This window comes from Amblyomma americanum, chromosome 1, assembly GCF_052857255.1.
Source record: "Amblyomma americanum isolate KBUSLIRL-KWMA chromosome 1, ASM5285725v1, whole genome shotgun sequence".
NCBI lineage: Eukaryota > Metazoa > Arthropoda > Arachnida > Ixodida > Ixodidae > Amblyomma > Amblyomma americanum.
The window spans coordinates 16,950,893-16,970,937 of record NC_135497.1 but is presented as its reverse complement, the minus strand read 5'-3'; the positions used below and the strand labels follow the sequence as shown (position 1 = coordinate 16,970,937).

At 46.6% G+C, this 20,045-nt stretch overlaps 1 protein-coding gene across 29 annotated transcripts in view; it reads right to left on the bottom strand.

Moving 5' to 3' along the window:
- Nucleotides 1-20,045, bottom strand: part of hfp (Poly(U)-binding-splicing factor hfp) — a 72,681-nt gene that overhangs the window by 26,647 nt on the left and 25,989 nt on the right. For 13 of the 29 annotated variants that reach the window (XM_077643257.1, XM_077643302.1, XM_077643362.1 and 10 more), the window contains 3 exons: nt 16,675-16,943; nt 11,133-11,178; nt 6,207-6,430 (listed from right to left, as the gene is read on the bottom strand). In XM_077643257.1, the coding sequence (XP_077499383.1) occupies nt 6,207-6,430; nt 11,133-11,178; nt 16,675-16,943 (539 nt within the window). Of the gene's footprint in view, nt 1-6,206; nt 6,431-11,131; nt 11,179-16,674; nt 16,944-20,045 lie in introns of all 29 variants that reach the window. The other 16 variants (XM_077643275.1, XM_077643310.1, XM_077643393.1 and 13 more) reach the window with 3 other exon arrangements.

Sequence of the window (20,045 nt, the reverse complement as noted above, 5' to 3'; positions counted from 1 at the left end):
TCTCTAGTGCTGCGGCGCTGGCACGCTCTCTTGTTCGTTAAGGTAACTAACCAGGGAATGTGGCCCTCCACGAGGCAAGGCTGCTGCAGCACGGTGCATCGCAGGAAAGCAAACCACAAGGAGAAAATGCGGGGCTGATTCCCCACAACGCGTACAAAAGAATGTGGAACTACGCCTCCTTGACCCTCCAAGTGTATGACCACGTCGCGAAGTTCGGGGTTGAGTCGCTGCTGCGCGGCATACCTATGATTCTTAGAGGTTCTAGGAAGATGTCATAGTTGTCGTCCGTATCAGTTGGCGGCGATTCGATGGGAGCGCGGGAGAGGTAGTCAGCATCAGTGTGTCTGCGACCTGACTTACAGACGATCGTAGCGTCGAATTCTTGCAGCCGAAGGGCCCACCGCGCAAGTCGGCCTGCAGGGTCCCTTAGATTGGTCAGCCAACACAGACAGTGGTGGTCTGTGACCACCTGGAATGGGCGTCCATACAGATAGGGTCTGAACTTTGTGATCGCCCAAATTACTGCGAGGCATTCTTTTCAGTGGTCGAATAATTGGTTTCCGCCTTCAACAAAACACGACTGGCGTATGCGATGACACGTTACGTGTTTGTTGCTTTGGGATGCGTGCGCTGTGATGACATGCCATGGGAAACTACACAAAATGAGGCGGCGGGATGAAGCAGGGGGAGGGGTCTATGCGTCGACTTATATTTACAGTAAACTCTTTTTTTAACAGCAAGGGGGTAGACTTTACGCATACGGTAATCAAAAAGTTTGTCCAATAAAGGCAGCGTGTTTACACAATGAAATTTTTTGCCTTGGTTTTTTCTGTGTGGATTAATTTGAAAACCCAGTTAATGCGAGTATTTTTCATGATCCCAATTACTTAGAATTAACAAGGTTTTACTGTATCTACTTCAAAATCCACCTTGATTTTTATATTCAGAACAGGGTACAACTTTAGCTTGGTTTCTATTTTCTGTGCTGTTCCACGAGATAGTTCCAACCAACAGGCTTTTGAGCTACGAGAAGTCGGCTTTCTGTCGAGCTTGGGCAGTAGAGGTCAAGTGCACAACGTGCACGGTCATAAGACAAGAGTGGCTATGAACGTGGAAAGAAGGTGGCACGAGCTACTAAGGAAAGGAAAGCGGCAAAAGAGCTGTAGAGGGAAGAAATAAGGGCCAATGAACACAGGACTGGGTAGCTCAAAACACGAAGCAGCGGTGACAAGAATCAGAAGTGTGGCGGCACAGCAGTGACGACGGCTTGGTGACAAAGCTTAGCCATTTGGCTAAGCTGTGCGAAACGAGGTGTCATGAACAGCCCCATTACTCACAGACAGATGAAATGCAAATGGTCACATAAAGCAGAACGTACGAAACATGAGAAAAGGTTACTTCAATGATAGCTTATCCCAGGGCAAAGGCTACATGGAAGATCACTAACCTTTGCAACCTACATTGTGGGACTTTGGAGTGCTCACAGCGATAAACAAGGCGTGCATAATATACAGACTCATCAATGCTTCAAGTTGTTGTCCTGCATCGTGGGGAAAGGCATGCTGTCCGCCTGCCTTTAAGGGGGGACGCGGGTCTTGAAATCGCGAAAAATGGTCAAAAATGGCAATTTTCAAAAATTGCGATTTTGAAGTCTTTAATGTCCCAACTATGCCTCTACAAAATATCATAGCTGAATTCGAACTCAAAGTATGAAAAAAACGGCAATTTAGAAACGTCGGTGAGCTGAAATGGAACGCCAAGCGCGAAGGTTTGCCCCATTTTCAAGCTGCCGTAGCTCCGCGCGACGCGAATCGATCGGCGCCATCTTGGTCTCGTTTGAAAGCTGGTTTCCCGCTCTCCAATTTGGCGCCTTTCGGCAAGCTGTAGACCCTTACACAGCGGAGCTATCAGCACCCGTTCGCAAGGGGGAAAGCGTCGCGAGACAGCCGCCGATTGGGTAAAACGGGCGCCTCCGCGAGGCGCAGCCCTCTGATTGGCCGTGACGCATTCTTTGCCCCCCCCGCGGCCCCGTTGTACGGCTCCTTCCCGTCGTCTGCTTTCGCCTGCACGCCCGTCATTTTTCGCGCTCCTCTTTGTTTCCTAGTATTTTTCGTTCTGCCGTTTTCCTTATCGTTATTGTAGATATTTTGGCTATTGAATCGCTTCTTTTAGCCTCGAATTTCGTGCTTTTGCGTGTATTTGCCTGCCTGGTGTCTTTGTTCCGTGTGTCACGATTGCCCGAGACGCGCGCTTGAAATTAAGCACGCGAAAAGCAGTCGGCAAAAAGAAACGCGCATGGAATAAGTAGAGCGCTGCATCGTCGAGAACTGCAGCTTCGGTGATGCCGCAAGCTGCTGTACCCTCGGTGGATGCGGCTGGACTGAGCTCGCCAACAACAGCTTCGCCGGTGGACGCGGCTGAACAAACCCTGTTGACGCCAGCATCGCCGGTGGACGCGGCTGGACAATGCTGATCGGCGTCAACTTCGGTGTTACCGCAAGTCTCTGCAGTGCCTGTGGATGTGCCTGGACTAAGCCCGTGGAAAATATCGACTTCTGATACGCTGCAAGCCGCTTCGAATTCCGTGTCGTCAGAAGCGGCCGAGCCGCTGACCTAAGCCTAACATCGACTTCGGCGTTTGCGCGCGCCGCTTCGCTTCGTGCAGACGGACGCGGCTGAACCGAGCTCGCGTGCTCAACGCTTCGACAACAGCGCGCCAAGCCGCTGCCACCGCTGATAACATCATTTGTTTTTTATATATATTTTGAGGAGAGCTCCGGGGGGGGGGGAAGGGCTCGGCGAACTTGGCAGAGCGCCAAGACGTTGTGCGCTCTAAGCTGAAGCTTGAACATTCGCATTAGACACTCCTCACTGTCCTGTTTTTAACCTCGCAAGAAGCAGTTTCTCGCTTCAACCAAGGAATGGCAACAACCAGCAGAGCTGTTGCAGCACAGCTTGGTTACACGCCTGGGAGCTGCCTCATTGGTAGGAGCCTTGAAAAAGATAAACAGAGGCTGTGCAGGTCTGATAAGGGTCACACCAATGCTGAAAAGGTGAAGAAGAGGATGGCCAAGAAGCACAACCCTGACAGCACCCAGGACTACTGCCCAGGACTTTTGTGAATGTGTGGCAGATTCAAAGAAAACAGCAAGTGAATTTCTGAGCTTTTTTTTTGTCAAGTGCCAATGCAATACAGAGGTTTTCATAATCTTTACATGAACAGATTTCTGTAAATTTGGTGTTATTGTGTTCAGCAATGACTGGGCAGCATGCTAAAGCATTAAATTTTTCCATATGATCAGTAAACAAAAATGGCAGAGTAAGCAAAACTTTGAATGCAATTTTCTCAGCTTTGCTTTTTCGATCAAATGCCTTTGCCTTACGGAACTTTTCATAATGTTTGCATCGACTGATTTTATTGAAGTAGGTATCATGTTTTTCAGCAACACCTCAGCTACATCCTAAAGCTTTCCAATTTTCATTAAACCCAATAGACTAGCAATTAGGTCAGATGTAAGCTAATTACTCCCACATTGTTTTTTTTTCCTACTTTGTTATTCATTCATGACCTATGTGATGACTTTTTAAAAATTTCTTTAGCTTTAGGATGTGCTTGGGCCCTTAAGAATGACAGCATTACTTTAAAATTAGTTTTTTTAATTAAGAAATCGCCATAATGGCCCGTAAGAAAAGACCTAAGTGGCATAAATTATTTTGCCATATCTTCATTTCTAGATGAGATATATAAAATCTGAATATATATTTGGGATTAGCATTCAAAGCTATATCTGCATGCCAATTTTCAGGAAGATATGTTAAGAAATAAAAAAAAAGTTTTCAAGACCCTCATCCCCCCTTAAGGTAAGGTTTATGTGGAACGTTGGTAAGCGTCAGGTCACAGGTGCATTGAGCTGGAAGGCTTCCATACAGCAAGCAGTTCCGACTTCAAAAATGGGCCGTGCTGCTTCTGACAGGCAGCTTGCATACCGCAGGAAAGCTGACATGGAGGCTTTGGTATAAGGCCATTTCCTTGCAGAAAGTAAGCGTCATGTTAGACGCACCATGCATAAATGCTACCATAATACTGGTCATGAAGCTTCTATGTGCTGATGTGGGAGATCTTTAAAAACCTGTCTGGAGTGGCCACATTGCAGTGCTACCTTGCTTGCTTCTAATTTGAGTTTGGCATCATTGGCACAAACATGAAGCACATGGCACCAGGTGTGACAAGTTGATTGTGCATGTTACCGAAACTTCTGTCAGCAGTGTAAACTGCTTAGCCAACTGCTGTGGAAGGAGAGAAGTGAAGAACTTGGCAAGGGTACTAGTGCTCAACCAGAGATGCCAGCAAAATGCTTTTCTCTCCTCTCCACCAGAAAGTGCTGCTGCTGTGCTGTCTCCATACACTTTTTGTGCCTAACAGTTATTGCATGCTATCATAGGAGTGTTAATGCTTTATGGCCATTTAAAACATTACCATTTTTTTCACTGTTACAGAAAGCTAATTTCTCATAAAAAGTGGAGTACTGCACAATGGCAACTTATAACATTATAACAATTTACAGTCGAACTCTATTATATCAAACTCAGACCGAATTATCTTTCCTATAGAATAATTTCTGAGTACTGTAAAGCTACAATGTGAATGAATAGGAAATGTACAGCTACATCGTACAAAAATTAGCAGCCACGTTCGATAGATGGAGCTCTGGGTAACACCAGGCAACTCCCTCAGCACATCTCCGGGGGTTAGCGTCTCTGCAGGTCTGATCGAACTCCACACAACTCAGGTCGGCTCAAGAGGCTGGCTTTCCCTGTGCACATCTCTGGAGGTCAGCTTTCCCACACAGACCTGTGGGTGTTATGGTGCTGCATAGCGTGCATAGACCAATGATGACGTGGATTTTCCACAATGTAGGTGGTGGGCCATGTACGCAGCTGAGCAGAGTATGCACTTTTTTGCATTTTGCATCAGTTGTGTCTGTGTTGTCATGCAGTTTGCATGTATGGTGCGGCGTGCTGCCATCGGCAATTTCACCTGGGTTTCATTGTTTCTGTGTGTGCGATGGCAGCTGTGAAATGGCAGCACCTCTCCTTTTCCATGAAACTTTTCTGAAAACTATCAAGTGACTACAAATCATCAAATTATCAAGTGACTACTTAACAAGTGAAACAAAGTCACCACAGCGTGCAAGATTCCAAGAACCACACTGAGCACATTTTGAAGAACAAGGCCAATGCAGGGAAGAGACCCGGCGCTCGTGGCACCAGATGTGCCTACACAGCTGTGTATGAAGATGTTGAGGCAGCAGTGTACAAATGGTTCCTCGGCATCTGCCTTACTGTAGACAATGGGCCCATCGCTGTATTGCTTGATTCAGCAACATTGTACTTTGCTTCCTGCCACCAAAATGCTAAGTCTGTGCTTCAACCCTTGGACCAGGGGATAATCCACACGGTGAAGGTTAGTAGTAGGAAATATCTGCGTGAACGGCTCCTGCAGCGCATCAAAAGCGATCCTATACTGAACTGCTGACATTCTGGTCTCTGCTTTCCCAGAGAAGACTTGTCAGGTGAGCTCGACGAAGCTGTCATGGGTCTTGATTTATGGAACCAGATGTCCAAATTTCCTGGAGCTGCTTGAGAAGGGGCAGCCGTAGATGATTTTGTTCCGCAGACGATTGAGACCATGGGAAAGCTTGCGGACAAAGACATCATTGCCAACGTTGCGGATAACCAGGACACCACTGATGCAAATTGTGACGAAGACTTGAGAGAACTTGCACCCACCTACATGCTCTATGTGCTCAGCATGGTTCGTCGATATCGCACGTCAATAGAAGGCTGCGGTCTCAGCTGTTCAGAATGCAATGATAACACTGAAAAAAAAGTGTTCTCTCCGAGGCAATGAAGATGAAGAAAAATAATTTCATGCCTATTTCGCTTGGCAATCTGCGCGCAGTAAAAAATGCATCATCATAGAAATGCATTTTTTTTTCATCTCAATGTGTTTGTATGTTGCATTTACTGCTACTTTTATATCAAATTACAAGTTATATCAAACTCGTAAGCATTTTTTTTTTGTGAGTTCGATATATGCGAGTTCGGCTGTACTGTAGCACAGAGAGCACAGGCCATAGCAAGAAATCACATCCAGTTTTGCAGGTAAAACATGCCATTTGGAGTGAGGAAGTCAACAAACCCACCTTGATGTTGCGGCCACCAATGAGCACACCATTCATCTGTTCCAAGGCCAGCTGGGCTGCTTCGGGCAGTTCATACTCAACAAAGGCAAAGCCCTTGTGTTTCTGCGTCACTGGGTCCCAGGACATGTTGATGGACTTTATGGGGCCGAAAGGGCGGAACGCCTGCTTGATGGTGTCCTCCTTCAACTCGAAACTGATGCTGCCCACGTATACCCTGCACCACCCATGTGGACGACTCACCCTCTGTGCAAATGGCACATTCACACGCTCACAACAATGCAGCAAGTCTCTTCGTTCAACTAACCTCAAAGTTTGTACATTCTGCTCAAATTTCAGCAACGTGTTTTATGGAGTCAACAAGCAATTAAGTGGCGATCCACCCTAAGATCTTGTCAACCTCTAGAAGCTCAGTCTTGACTGTCCTCTCCCGAGGTGGCACTACAGTTCTCCAGTTACAACGCTCTTTAGATGCAAGGAATATTCCAAAATTCCGTGGATATACGTACTTGAAACCGACTAAATTAATATTCTCGATTCTAGCGCGCACTTTTTTTTCGAAAAATATCACCTAAGCATTATGTGTGTTGTAATGGAGCACAAAAATGAAACTATGCCAGCAACACCCTATTGTCATCTGTGTCACAAAATGGCGGCTTGGTATTTCTTACTTCATTGTGACATTTGAGCGGTTACATTTCATTAAGATTGCTTATTCCAAGCAAGAAGAAAATTTGTTTCTTTATCGAAGAATGAATAAGTCATGCCTGTTACAACCGAAGGCATTGCATTTTTTTAGAGCAAAAGCACTACTTCACTACCAAGCAAAGCTGGGAAACTTCAGGTACAGCCTTCCCGATTTTTAATAATATAGCGCGAGCGTCAACCAAACTGCTGGTCAGTGCCTATAATGGCAATAAGCCTGCAACGCGGCGAGAGTTCGCGCACGCGCACGAAGGGACAGCATCGAATGCTACGCTGTTCCGATCACGACGACATAAGCTCTGCTACAATATCTGTTCGCAAAAAATCTGGCGGGCAGTAGAACACATGTGCGTGACTAAGATGCGACACTGAGACGTTTGGAAGCTGCGATGCATTTTTTATACCCTCTAGAAAGTGAAAGACCGATTAAAGAGCTGGTTGGTGCCCCTTTTATAGTGTTCCCACCTCGCAGAGGGCTGCTCAAATCAGAAGGTTTGCATTCCAGGCAATGGTTTCCCCGTGCTGCTGTATTTCCTTTTTTTCATTTTTTCTTATCTCAACTCTGCTTTGCCAGAATGGCCAGCACGACTTCCCGTAATAGGGAAAAAAAAAAAGAGGGAAAGCACATCTCGGTGTTACATCTTCGTCATGCGCATGTGCTGTACTGTGCCAGTTTTTTGCGAAGAGAGATTGTGGCAGGGATTGTGTCCTTGTGATCAGGACAGCGTAGCAGACGACGCTCTCCCTTCATGTGCGTGCACGAAGTCCCGCAGTGTTGCACACTTATCACCGTTATAAGGCGCTGACGAGCAGTTTGGTTGACACACGCGCTATATTAATAAAAATCAGGAAGACTGTACCTTTGACGGGCCAGTGGCAGAGGCATTGTGCAGCTGCTCCGTTAACAATGCACGAAGCCGGCAGCCCCATTCTCCCCGCCTAAATGCGTGCGCCCGGCTCAAAACATGGATGCTACTAAGCCACAACTACCTAGTGCCAGAGAGGGAAGTCGTGAATACTCTAATCGAGACTCTTGGCTACTGCCCAAAATCAAGGCCAAAATGTGTCAAAAAAGCTACTTGCAAGAAGATGTTCTCCAATAGTGATGAAAGAGCTTTCAATGTGAACAAAAAACTTTCAGGAGAGCTTTCAAAGGTTGATGCACTCTCTACAAATGAGCACTGATGCGGATGGAGATTATGTACAGAAATGAATGATAACACTTGCATAAGAAGAAACTTTTGCACTAGTATCTATTAGCCATCTTGGTTAGCTTGGCTAGGAGTGTCACTGTTCCAGTGTGGTGGAGGCCCCAGGTAATTTGAGCCCTGGACGAGGGATGAATTTTTTCCCAACAATTTGAAAAAGCTTTTATGTTTTCCTATGCAGTCATACAGACATGAACACGTGAATGTTACTGATAATTACTCCTATGTTCTATTGAATCATAGGAATGGCAACGCACTTTGTTGGTAGTGTCAGTGTTCTTAAAGGTGCACTAAAGAGGAATCTGAACTTGTCTTTTTACCACGGGAACTCGATCTACACGTTCCGAGCATTCTTAGAAACTTTGAATTATTGTCCTCTGCAGCCGATTTCCCTAATTTAAATCGGACTAAACGCCCCGGCTCCCACCTTTTTTTGAACTCTACGCAGTACGTAGGAGGAGTTAACCAACGCGGGGAGTGCCTTTCAGCCAGTCCCGTGGCGGCTTGCCGCTCTGCCATCGGCAGAGTCATAGGTAAATCAGAGTCCACACGTATTTTTATTTCCGTGGGCCTAATTTACAGCTAAATTCTCAGCTAAATAATTTACAGCTAAAATTCTTCTAAAAACAAAAGCGAAAGCGAACCATTGGCAAACCATTCACAGGCCCTCTCTGCTGATGTCTCATGTGCCTTACGAACCTGAATGGGAGAATCCGCATGAGCGACCGGTGCCAGATGTTACAAAGAAGCACGGAAATGGAATTTAAACAAAAATGAACTATTGGCTCACTTTTGGCGACTCGTACGCAGCATGAACACTCAACAGCTTTACTCTATGTAATGCGCGAATTTTATAGCACTAGCACCTTTGAAAACGATGCACATACCCCTTCACAAAAGTGCTTCATGCTCTGCTCAAACACTCAAGCTTGTGGTTAAAACTTTTCTTTAGGTTTGTTTCGAGCCAACTAAAAAATTTCATTACGTCGAAAGTGTGGCAAAAGGTAGCTTAAAGCACATGGTGTTCTATGAACCTGAAAACTACACTACATTGGCTGACCAATCTTTCAGACTAACAATTCAGATATGTGGGACATTTCTAACTCTATTGAGGAACCATCACATGCCTCATAGGAGCATGTACGGAGTCAACTGTCTGCAGGGAACAAGCGCCACCGAAAAATGTTACTGTATTTCCATGCGGCCTGGGCAGATGGCCTGAAAATGATGAGGACTCTGCAGAGTTTTTGCCCTAAGGCATAGCCAGCAGATTTTCACTTCAGTGTACAATCGAATCCTGCTTCAACGAGATTCACGGGACCTGCAAAACATTTTTTTGAAGCGGAAGCTTCGTTTTCGTGAAATCGAGCCAGAACATAGATTGGACTATTCATGAATAGTTCATGAACTACGTTTATTTTCCAAAAATTTGTCAGCTTAGGTCTTTCACAGTTTCTAAATCGGCATTGTGGCAATTTTCTTGGTACTCCAGAAATCTCAGAATCGTGTAATAAACACACTTGCTACATTTGCTATCAAAGCTAATATTTTTTCCCGCATGTGTTTTAAAAGCACCCTTGCTTTCGTCGCGCGAGAACTTATACATAGACCACGCTGCCTGGAGGCATTTCGGCGTGGACTACGCACGTGCACCCGCGTCACTGCGCACTGAGTAGCGGTCACATGCACCTCGAAATCCATCCTTTAGGCGACATGCCACAAATGTAGTAGCTCAGATTATTCGAAGACATTTCACATTTTGCGACGCGCGGTACAAACATACCAGTGAAGTGTCGTTCCATTGAAGACTCTGCCTAGAACCATAGACACTCACAGTGCCTGTATTAGGTCAGTGTAAGAGTGCACCAGACAAAGAAAAAAAAATAAAATGTTATCGCAATACTTGCCTGTGGTGCAAAAGCGGAGACTAGAGTGCACCTAGCCGGCATCAGGCTTCTCGCAACTATGTGCCGCCCACCGACACGGCACGCTGGGCGACAATGGATCGTTGCGCGCCGCTTGCTCATTGCCACTAGCCTTAACGCCTAACGTGTTCCGCAATGGAGCCTTGGAAAAAGTGCTCTGGAACTAGCCACCAGTTATGATATGACGTTTAGCGTTAATTTTTACCTGTTTCCGTTGACACGATAGCTTCACATTGAAATGTACAGGCACCCACAAAAGTTTGCGGAACAAGAAAATTGCCACAATGCCTAATTACCACGCAGCATAAGCATGCAGCCATGAACTAAAGGGTGTGCTTTGTAGCTCCCAGTGCAACCTGCACAATACACCCCTTAGTGCCTAGCTGCGCTTCTAGCCAGCGAGAAAATTAACGTTTTGCGTGATTTCGGCGTTCCGAAAACTTCTGTGGGCACCTGTACAAGAAATTCTTGTACAGTCAACGACCGAAAATTCAGACCCCTGATTTTTTCAGACATGCTTGATTATTCAGACTTTTTTGTGGCACCGCAACATGGCCCATAGCACCAATGTATAAGAGCACCTGAAATTTCGGACATACCACAGCTGACTGCTCGATTTTTCAACTCGCTGCCAATACCCAAGCCGCCACATCATGTGTACAGTGGAACCTCGTTAATGAGAATTGCAAGGAAGATCAAAAACTTCATCAAACAAAACGAAATTCCAAGCTAAAAGGAGCCTCATAAATGGCGGGGCTGATAATCTCCGCGAGTCAGCAAATTTTACAGGCTCCCTTTCTAGCTAAGCTAGTGCTGTCACATCTACTGCTTCATTTCACAGCTACAAATGGCATTTAGATGTCAACACTAGTTCTTAAAATTTTAAATCTTATGTTGCATTAGCCATTTCGTCCTTATGACCTAGACATTACCTCACAAATGTACATTAACTCGCAAATGTAGACCAGAGCTTTTGCCACATTCATAAAGAACACTCGAGTGCTTTACTAGAAGCAACAGGCTGTATCAGTGCTGATTCTTGGCATCCCACAGCCCCTGCACAAGGTAAAATGCAGATAAAGGAACTTACCGACACATAAGCACCAGTGCCTGATGCCGTTGCAGCGTCTTCTGTTGCTGCAATCAAAGAAACAGATCAACAAGAATGGCAGCTAGCTAGACAGACCATTTCGACATCATGTACCTACGAACCCAGCAGAAAACATCCTATGTTGTTCATTGTGTCACTATGGAGCTGAAACTAGGCATATCATATCAACGGAAATCAAAAACTAGTCTGACATCTACTTTAGATACACATAAGCCTTAACTGCCACTTCTGCATACATTTGACGCTCCTGCGTATGTCGGTTCAGGGATGGCTATTAGCTGGATTCTTTCAAATGTCACACAGCTACCATGTCGGTCGTGTCACTCCAGTGTGTCAGGAAGCACCCCCCCTTGTCCTTCCCCCAGTGAAATTCCCACACAGCAGTGGGGCCGAGTGGATGGGGCCGGCGGAGAAGCACTGACCTTTTAGGGTGCAAAAAGTGATGAGAGAAGAGGGAAAGATGCTAAAATGCTGAATTTCAAATTTTGACAACAGAGAACTCCTATAACAAACGCATTAAAAAAGTTCTTGCTGGTGGATATTTGTGGAGCAGCGTCCTTTAAAGGAAATCGGAAAGGGGCTCCGAATAAAGTTGTGGTATGGCTAGGATGTTTAAAGACGATGCTTTACAAGTATCCCCCAGCAAGAATTTCTTTAATGCGGTTTGTAGAAGCTGAGTTATCTGTAGTAAAAATTTGATTTACGCTTTTTTACGCGCCTTTCTCTTGCCTCTCGTCACTTTTTGCACGCTGAAATGTAGGCGCTCCTCCACCGACCGACACTCGGTCCCTCCGCCAGCTGCCGAAACGCGCGGCAGGATGGGGGGGTTTCGGTTACGGCCACGCCGAAACAATCAATGACAGCCCTCCGCTGCTGATGTACTGAGCATTGCATGACGCGTTGTGCACGGATTTGGGCGAAAGCTCGGTGCCACAGGTCCCCGCGAGGTGTGGAAGAACGAATTTTTTAAAATATATTGTAAATGATCGGTTCGCTTTTAAGGTCTTGTATGCAGTATGAACACTTGGTGGCCTGTACTCTACACAATGCAAGCGTATTATAGCCAACCTCAAACACCCCTTTCAGGGACCCTTTAACATCCAGGCATACTCCAACTTTATTGAGAGCCCCTTTAGAAGGTCAATTTAGCGGCAATGCTTGCCAAGAAGGAATGTTCACAACACTTCTTCTCGCCTAATTCCGCCGATCTCAAGTGCAGTGTAGATAGTGCATTGAAGGTCTCAGTTTTATTATAGAGGTTGGGCAAAGCTACCAAAGGGCTAGAAATGCCTCCCTAGGTCTGCTGGAATTTTATGCTGAAATGGCATTTCGACAAAAGATACCACTGAAGTGGCGAAACTTTGTGCACCGCTTCCAGCAATGCCCTTTGTGCCTGTCACAACATAGCCCGGCGAATCGGCAGCGGCAAAATGCCCACCTGCAGCAGCAGCCTTATGAAGGAAGTTGAACTTGTCTGCCTTAAGGGCCCAAACTTCTTTTATCAAAAACTTAAAGGTGTTACAAAGTTTGAACCAACTTCTGCCACTAGCGCATTAGTGTCTACATGCCACCACAGAAGAATGAGGGCAGTTGTTTTGACTCACTCCCTTTACAACCTGGAGATACACCACAGGATTCCTGGCCGTTTCCCAACAAACAGGAATACCTTAAAGGGACTATGCAATAAATTAATTGAGGTTACATAAAGCAGACGAGACATAGGCATTCCATGACTGGTCACCCCAGCACAAGAATTTTTCAACTAGCATCAATAACAACGAAGATATAGATGATTAAAAATTACACTCCTCCTCTCCCCCCTCAACTCGTACACGCGGGGCACCAGACAAAAATAAAGAAAACAGCTCTGGGACTGGGCCCTGCCCATGAATGCGTCATCTGCTGACGTTCGGTTTGCAACTTCCGTTTGTCGTACCCAGCAACTCGATGCAAATATTATAAAGAATTGTTTCCATAAAGCTGGATTTATTTTGGACAACAATGAACCACCAGCACCTCCGGCAGAGGATCCAGACCAGCCAGATCCAGCCCTATGGGCAGCTGTGCAAGAAGCATTCGGCAAGAAGATGAAGGTGTCACTGTCCCTCGGAAGGTTACCACCTCCGAAGCACTCCAGAATATCCAAGGCCTGAAATCATACTTTGAGCAAAACGCTGCACCTGAAGAAGTCAATCGCCTTGTGCTAATGGAGGCACAAATAGTGTCAAAAGCTGTTACTTATTCGGTTCAGCCAAAGTTGATGAACTTCTTTAAGAAGTGCTAAGTGATCAATAAAGCATATGTTGTCGGCAGGCATTGCATGTAGTGTATTCTGCTTACAACAGACTCATGTGTGGTTATAGACCAAAGTTTGTTGTAACAGTATTTGGATTCTACAGACTTCTCTTACAACAGACCAAAACCCTGGGCACTATTGAGGTCTGTTATAATTAATAAAAGATACGCTCTTAATATCACTTTACTGTCAACAGGATCATCTCGCAATAAATTAAAGATATGGTCAATTTCCGCGATGCCTTCCGAAGCGAAGCTAGCGGGCAGCTGCGGGCGTCAGGCGAGCTGGACAGCAAGGGCAGGACTGCGGCAGCTGCGAGGCGAATTTGGCAAGAAATTTGCTCGTATCACGGTCGTTACTTTTACCAGCAACTCGGTATTGATCAACGATCCTCAAAAATGATATGTTTTCCACATTCCTCTATCCCAACGTTTATGATTTACATTAAAAACCATCTTAAGCTCATTTTTATGACTGCGGCCGACGAGATCCAGGCTGGTCGGCTGGCCAGCTGGCTCGGTCTACTTCACATTCGCACCAGAAAAGACAAAACAGCCATGCTATCAGAAAAGCTGCCTGCTATATTCGAGCAACGATAGCATGCCTGCGCAAGAGCCGAGCTTTCGGCAACGACGCCACCTGCGGGAGCGCTGGGCAACGAACTTCGCTGCTTCCCGGCTGCCCCGGTCGTCGCTAAGCCTAGCTGGTTTCGCATCGATGCCGTAGATGAGGGCACTTCGGAACTAGCCAGCACTGTAACAAAGGAACTACTCTAGTCACTTTGACTTTACTGCGAGCCCGTCCCATAGTAAAATAAAGTTGTGCTCGGCTTCCGCAACGCCTTCAGCAGCAGATATAGCAGACACCAGGAGAGGCGCGCATCAAGCAGTAGCAGCAGCAAGTGGCTGTAGGATGAAATTTGCTTGTATTGTAGTTAACGCTTAAACCAGCACCTCGGTATTGGCCAACGATCCTCAGAAATGATGCATTTTTCACATTCATCTATCGCAGAGCTTCTTATGAACATAAATTGAGTTCGTGTTTGGTGAATGTTTTTGCTGAGCAGTCGATCTCGCAAAGTCCTGGTCTGCAGACTGGTTTTGTCTCCGTTGCCAGTCTCAAACCATGTCCCACTGCAAAGACATCTGGTCGTCGGTCGCGCTGGTGTCGCAGTTGGCCTAGTGTGACAGGTCTGTCTGCCACAGACAGCGACCGGGTAGGCCGATCTCCGGTGTCTTCATTGGGTCAGCGTCGGCGGCATGTCATACTAGTGTGACAGGGCCTTTAGCAGTAATGAACCCGGAGCAAGGTGTATTCATCTCGGGCGGACAAAAAAGACGCTGCGAGTGGCTCCAGAACTCCCGAAAGAAAGAGGCGGCAGAGGTAAACAAACCATATGCACAAAGGCTATGACCTGGCTCGCGCTTGCCCGAGGACCTCACGTGGCGGCACGAGCAGACGACTTCCACGGCTACTGGAAGTGTGCCCGTGACGTCATGGCTGCCGTGGCTCCAACGAATGACAAAGTGTGGTGGCCTGCCGACTACAATGACCTAGTGACGTCTATTTTCACGATTTTCGTTCCAAAATCGGTCACTACGAGGACACCAATCAGCCCGCGAATTTGAAAAAACGTGGTTTTTAAAAATTCATAATAAATTGCCTGCTCACTTCCGAAGATTCATACTTAGTGTGGATGCTTCTTAGCGTCATTTCTATGCATTGGAAACATTTACAAGCGACTTTTAATTCATTACATAGTCCGTGCAAGGGTGCCAGGTGTCATCAGCCACCCTCATTATTTCATGATGCAGAAACAGATGGCATATCAACTACAGCCGAGCCTGCTTATAACGAACATGAGCGCCACACGGCGTCCATTCGTTATATCCTGAAGTTCGTAGTAAGTGGACCACAGCTTTGAAGACAGTTGCTTGTCAAAACACAAAATTTTTTCCTTGCGAAAAAGTCGTGATGGACGTCTGTTTTTGCAGCGCAGATCCTATGAGGGAGGTTTCCAGTTTATTTAAGGCAGAAGCGTGCTATCACTGAGGCCCTTGGCATAGACAAGTTGTCTGAGGCTCTCCAAGTAGAGCATTGCTACAGGCGCGCTTACAGGTGCTGGCTCCGAAGTTTCATTCTCATCTGATTCCTCCGCGTCACTTTCGTCCAGCAATTCAGAAACAATGCCCTCGTCCGTGCACGGTTCTGCGGTGTCGGCGTCATCATCGACAGAAAATAAAATCATTCCAACCAGTGTCATGACCCCCCATGTCGGAGTCATCGACGCGCTGCCACAAATCACCACCGGGCTGGTCATCTTCTGAAGCATCAGACTCTGCATCAGACATTGTGTCGACGAAGCTGGCCTTGCGGAAGCAGTTCCGCTCGCCAGTGGCTGTCACTTCCGCCCAGGCCGCTTTCATCATCTCTTCCGCTGAATACAATGGAAATGGGCACGATGTTCCCGTCCGCTATCCTGAATTACAACCAGGGCCCGAGATTTGAACGAAGCCAACGAAACGTCCACACCGCAACAAGAGTGAGAAAAGCGCGCGATGGGGTAGACGTGCAACATGCACAGGCAGCAATCAAGCCAATCAAGCTAAAGATACAGACTCACAGCGCCAGCGGAGAGACCAATGAGGGGCGTCCGTGAGCGTCAGTGCAGCCACCTCTTGACTCCCACGGAAGGCCTGCTTCACGGAGCGTGGCCTCCGCGATCGGCACCGGCGGCAGTGAGTTTGATTGCGGAGGCCACGCGCAGGTTTGCAAGAGAGTGAGGAGAGGGAAGCGGAGTTGCGAGGAGGGGCGGGAAGGCGATCTTGGAAGGCGCGTCGGCGGGGAAAGTGTAGCTCGCTTGACAGCGGCACGAAATACATACTGCACGCCGGGCAGACAAAGGGGTCAGAAGCAGGTTATCTCGCATTGTGGCGCTGGGTTTATGCCATCCGTTTGCTGTAACCGATCAGCAGGGCTTAATGACATTCATTATATGTGTGATTTTGTGCCATTGTATATTTTGTGCCATTGTAAATGTATATTTTGACAGTCGCGAAGGTCTTGTTCGTTATAAGCGAAAGTTCGTCTTAAGTGGGGCCGTTATATGCGGACTCGACTGTATACTGAAAAAGCCATGGATCTAAATTAACAAAGAAGTTAGAGCCTAGGAGGCAAAACTTAATGAACATCCATCTGAACGTTAACAAGACTAAGAGACACCCACCTGCTGCTGGTGGGCAATGGTCTGCTTCATGAGCACACTCTTGATGCTCTGCTCCATGGCAAATTTCTTGGCTCGTGTAACCATCTCGAGCTGCTCAGGTGACAGCTTCATAAGGCCAAAGCCAATAAGCGGTGGCGCGGCTTTGAGCGCCCCAGGCCCTGCCAGCACCGGACCCATCTGCTCTTGCTGTGTCGTCCCCTCTTCCTTAGTGCCAGTCGAGGTGGTTCCCCCAGGGCCGCCGCTTCCGCCGCTGCTGCTAGCAGGCACATCTGCGTGCAACCACAGGCTGTTTAGCAGTGTATGTGTACCACACAGTGCTCCCTCCCAGTGCCACCTTCACTACACTGCGAGCCCAGAGAGGCAACATTAAGGGCATGCAGCAGCGTCACTCGTCACAGGAGATGCCAGGGAACCATCCCAAAGCAGCAACAGTGCAAGTCACTGCAATTGATAGTTCCAGTAATTAAGGTCACTCAAGAAGTGGTGTCTTCATCACTGGCACTGATGCTGAAGCTGCTTCCTCATGATGGGCCTGAGCTCTTCACAGTGCCCTGTAGTCTGACCATGTACACACCTCCGCTAAAACAAAGCTGCAGGTTTCTGCAGAATACAGATCCAGAGCTTAGTACTAGAGCTGCTGCATAACCGTACAGAAAGCTAAGGCATTATTTAAGTAATATAAAGGTCTGCTTCACTTATAGCATGCATACATAGTCATGCGACAGCCTTCACAAAAACAGTGGCATTGGAAGGAGCATGTGCGCTGGCTTCTACACACAGCCAGCATAGCTCTGATTAAGACAAAATACTGTGCTGAGTTACTGCATAAACCTCGACGCTCCCTGGCTTGTCCAATGGTGGACTGGTTGCAGCCACTTGCCACCAAGATTGCCAACAGGCTGTAACGGGGTAGCAAGACCCGACCGCAGCACAGGACATGAACACTTGGTGAAACTGGGCCATGTGCCTCAAGCGAGAAAAGCAGCAGCATAAGGTGCAAAATGAACTGAATCTTAAGATAACTTACAAAGTGAGCCTAATGGATGATGAACTCATCAGAGTAAGGCCATTCCTACTGTCTACCACAACATCCCACAAGTTGACCTGTCTTACTGTTAGTGCAAAGTGAAATTGGGGTAATGTTTAAATACACAAAACACAGCTTTATGCTAGCTGCAGCAACAAGTACAATGATAAGCACTGTACACAGTGCTCCGAACATGTGTGAAGCTTCAAAGCAAAAGGTGCACTTCATGAACAGGAAGTTTGAACAGTATTGGCAGCTGCCTACTGCAAACAGAAGGCACGTTCACTAAAAATACCTGGATCTCAGTAAATGCAGCAACTGGTAAATACGAGATACCTGCCTAGCGAGCTCCTCTACTAGTACAATGTGCTCGATAGATGCCCAGCTAACTAAGGAACAGAATGTAACAGATATGCACACACATGCACCACTAATGAAACCTGAACAGCTTGCTTGCTTCAGGGGTAAACTGCTCATGTACCGACCTTAATTGCACTGTTCAGAATTTGGCCTCATCAAGAAGGATGCCATGGGCTAACAAAACATGAATTTCTAACAGTGATGAACACTGGAGGAGAGCCTTTCACACTGCAACCCATTTCACTCGAGTGTGCAATGCAGTAAAAGCAGCACAATTAGTGCACGCGTGTATCACGTGTATCACACCTACTTCTTGAGGCCTTGGTGAGGGCAGGATGAAAATGCGGTCAAGTATAGAACAATATGCTAGATGTTGCAAATCACCGTACTTGCGAACTGTCACAATGAAAGATATTGTTTGCTTTGTCAGGGTAGCCAGTCATTCAGTTATCACTCCTTTCGATTCAATCTACTTTTGGGTTCCCAACTTTGCACAACGGTGAACTACAATTTTGGCACAAATGCAGACAGCATGAATAGGAATGTTAGCTTTTGCAGCGCTGCATTCGAAGTATGAAGCACTGTACGGTGAGGCAGTCCCTGAACTTCTCATGGCATTCACATGCTTATGTTTGACAATTTATACGCCAGGTGTTTCAGAGAAGTCAGCCACTAATTTTTAAAAACAGACGAAAAATGTTAGCCAGTAGAGGGTTAACAAAGTTCTAATAGTTGAATTTTGACTATTACCGATAGGCAACCTACTCCAATAAGCGACTTGTAGCCGACTTTTAGTAATAGCCATATCAGTTCTTAGAATTTCGTAATAGCCATATCAGTTCTTAGAATTTCGAAAACAATTACCCTCTGTCACTGTGGCTCCACTAATTTCGGCCATTTCTTGCACCACTTGAAAACCGTGCGCCTGTGAGGAGCAAAAAGCAGCGTACACCAAATCGCGACACTCTGTGACGCAAGCGCCCCATGACAATCTCTGCCCCACCTGCGCTTAAGCAGCGAAATGGTGAGGAGCGGGGAGCATTGCACCACAAGTGCGGCCGAGATTGTCACGTGGTACGTGTGTTACGGAATGTCGCAATGACATCATTTTGCACCCTCCTGCAAGCATGCGGTTTTCTAATGGCATGAGAAATTACCCTAATTAGTTCAGCCACTGCGGCGAGGGTAATCATGTTTTCAAAACTCTAAAAAGTGACATGGCTATTACTAATGGCCAACTACAAGTCATTAATTGCAATCCGGCACCTATCAGTAATAGTTAAAAAGTTATTAGAATTTAACCACATTACCAGTTAACATCATTCACCTGTTTTTTTATGCCTGTCAACACTGGCATTACTATGCCGAAGAAAGCGTCTCTATGTGAAGAACCCTATTTTTAAAAATCAGTGGCCAGCTTCCCCAAAACACCTGGTATATATTAATATCTTTGCTAAAAAAAAAATAAGCTTTCGATTCCTTGCTTCCCTTACTTACAGTTGAACCTTGATACACCGAACACAGATATTACGTATTACTGGTTATATAGCACGCTTCCCTCAACATTTTCGACAAACACATACAACATTTTGCAGTACATATCGCACGCAGCCGAACATGAAACGTATATAAAATTCCCCAGCACCAAGCGAGCCCCGCTCAGCAGGCAGGCAGCAGGCTTTGCCACACTACACAAGTGAGAGGCAGTGATGCAGCTCGCGTTCTTGCAAAACAGCGCCATGGAAGATACAGTGGCGTGTAGGGTTCGTAGCGAGCCTAGTATAGCGAAGCAGTCGGCACATACTCGCGCCTCTCGAACCCATCGATAGTGCCCCGGATGTGAGAGAAATGTTCTGGAGTACCATTTGCCACACAACAGTGCTGCAATGTGAGAAAACCACCCTAGCTGGCATTTGGCCATTTGCTGCTGCATGCTGGCAGTGCTGTGCAGGGAAGCCATCACTCCCAGGGAAGCCTTCTACAC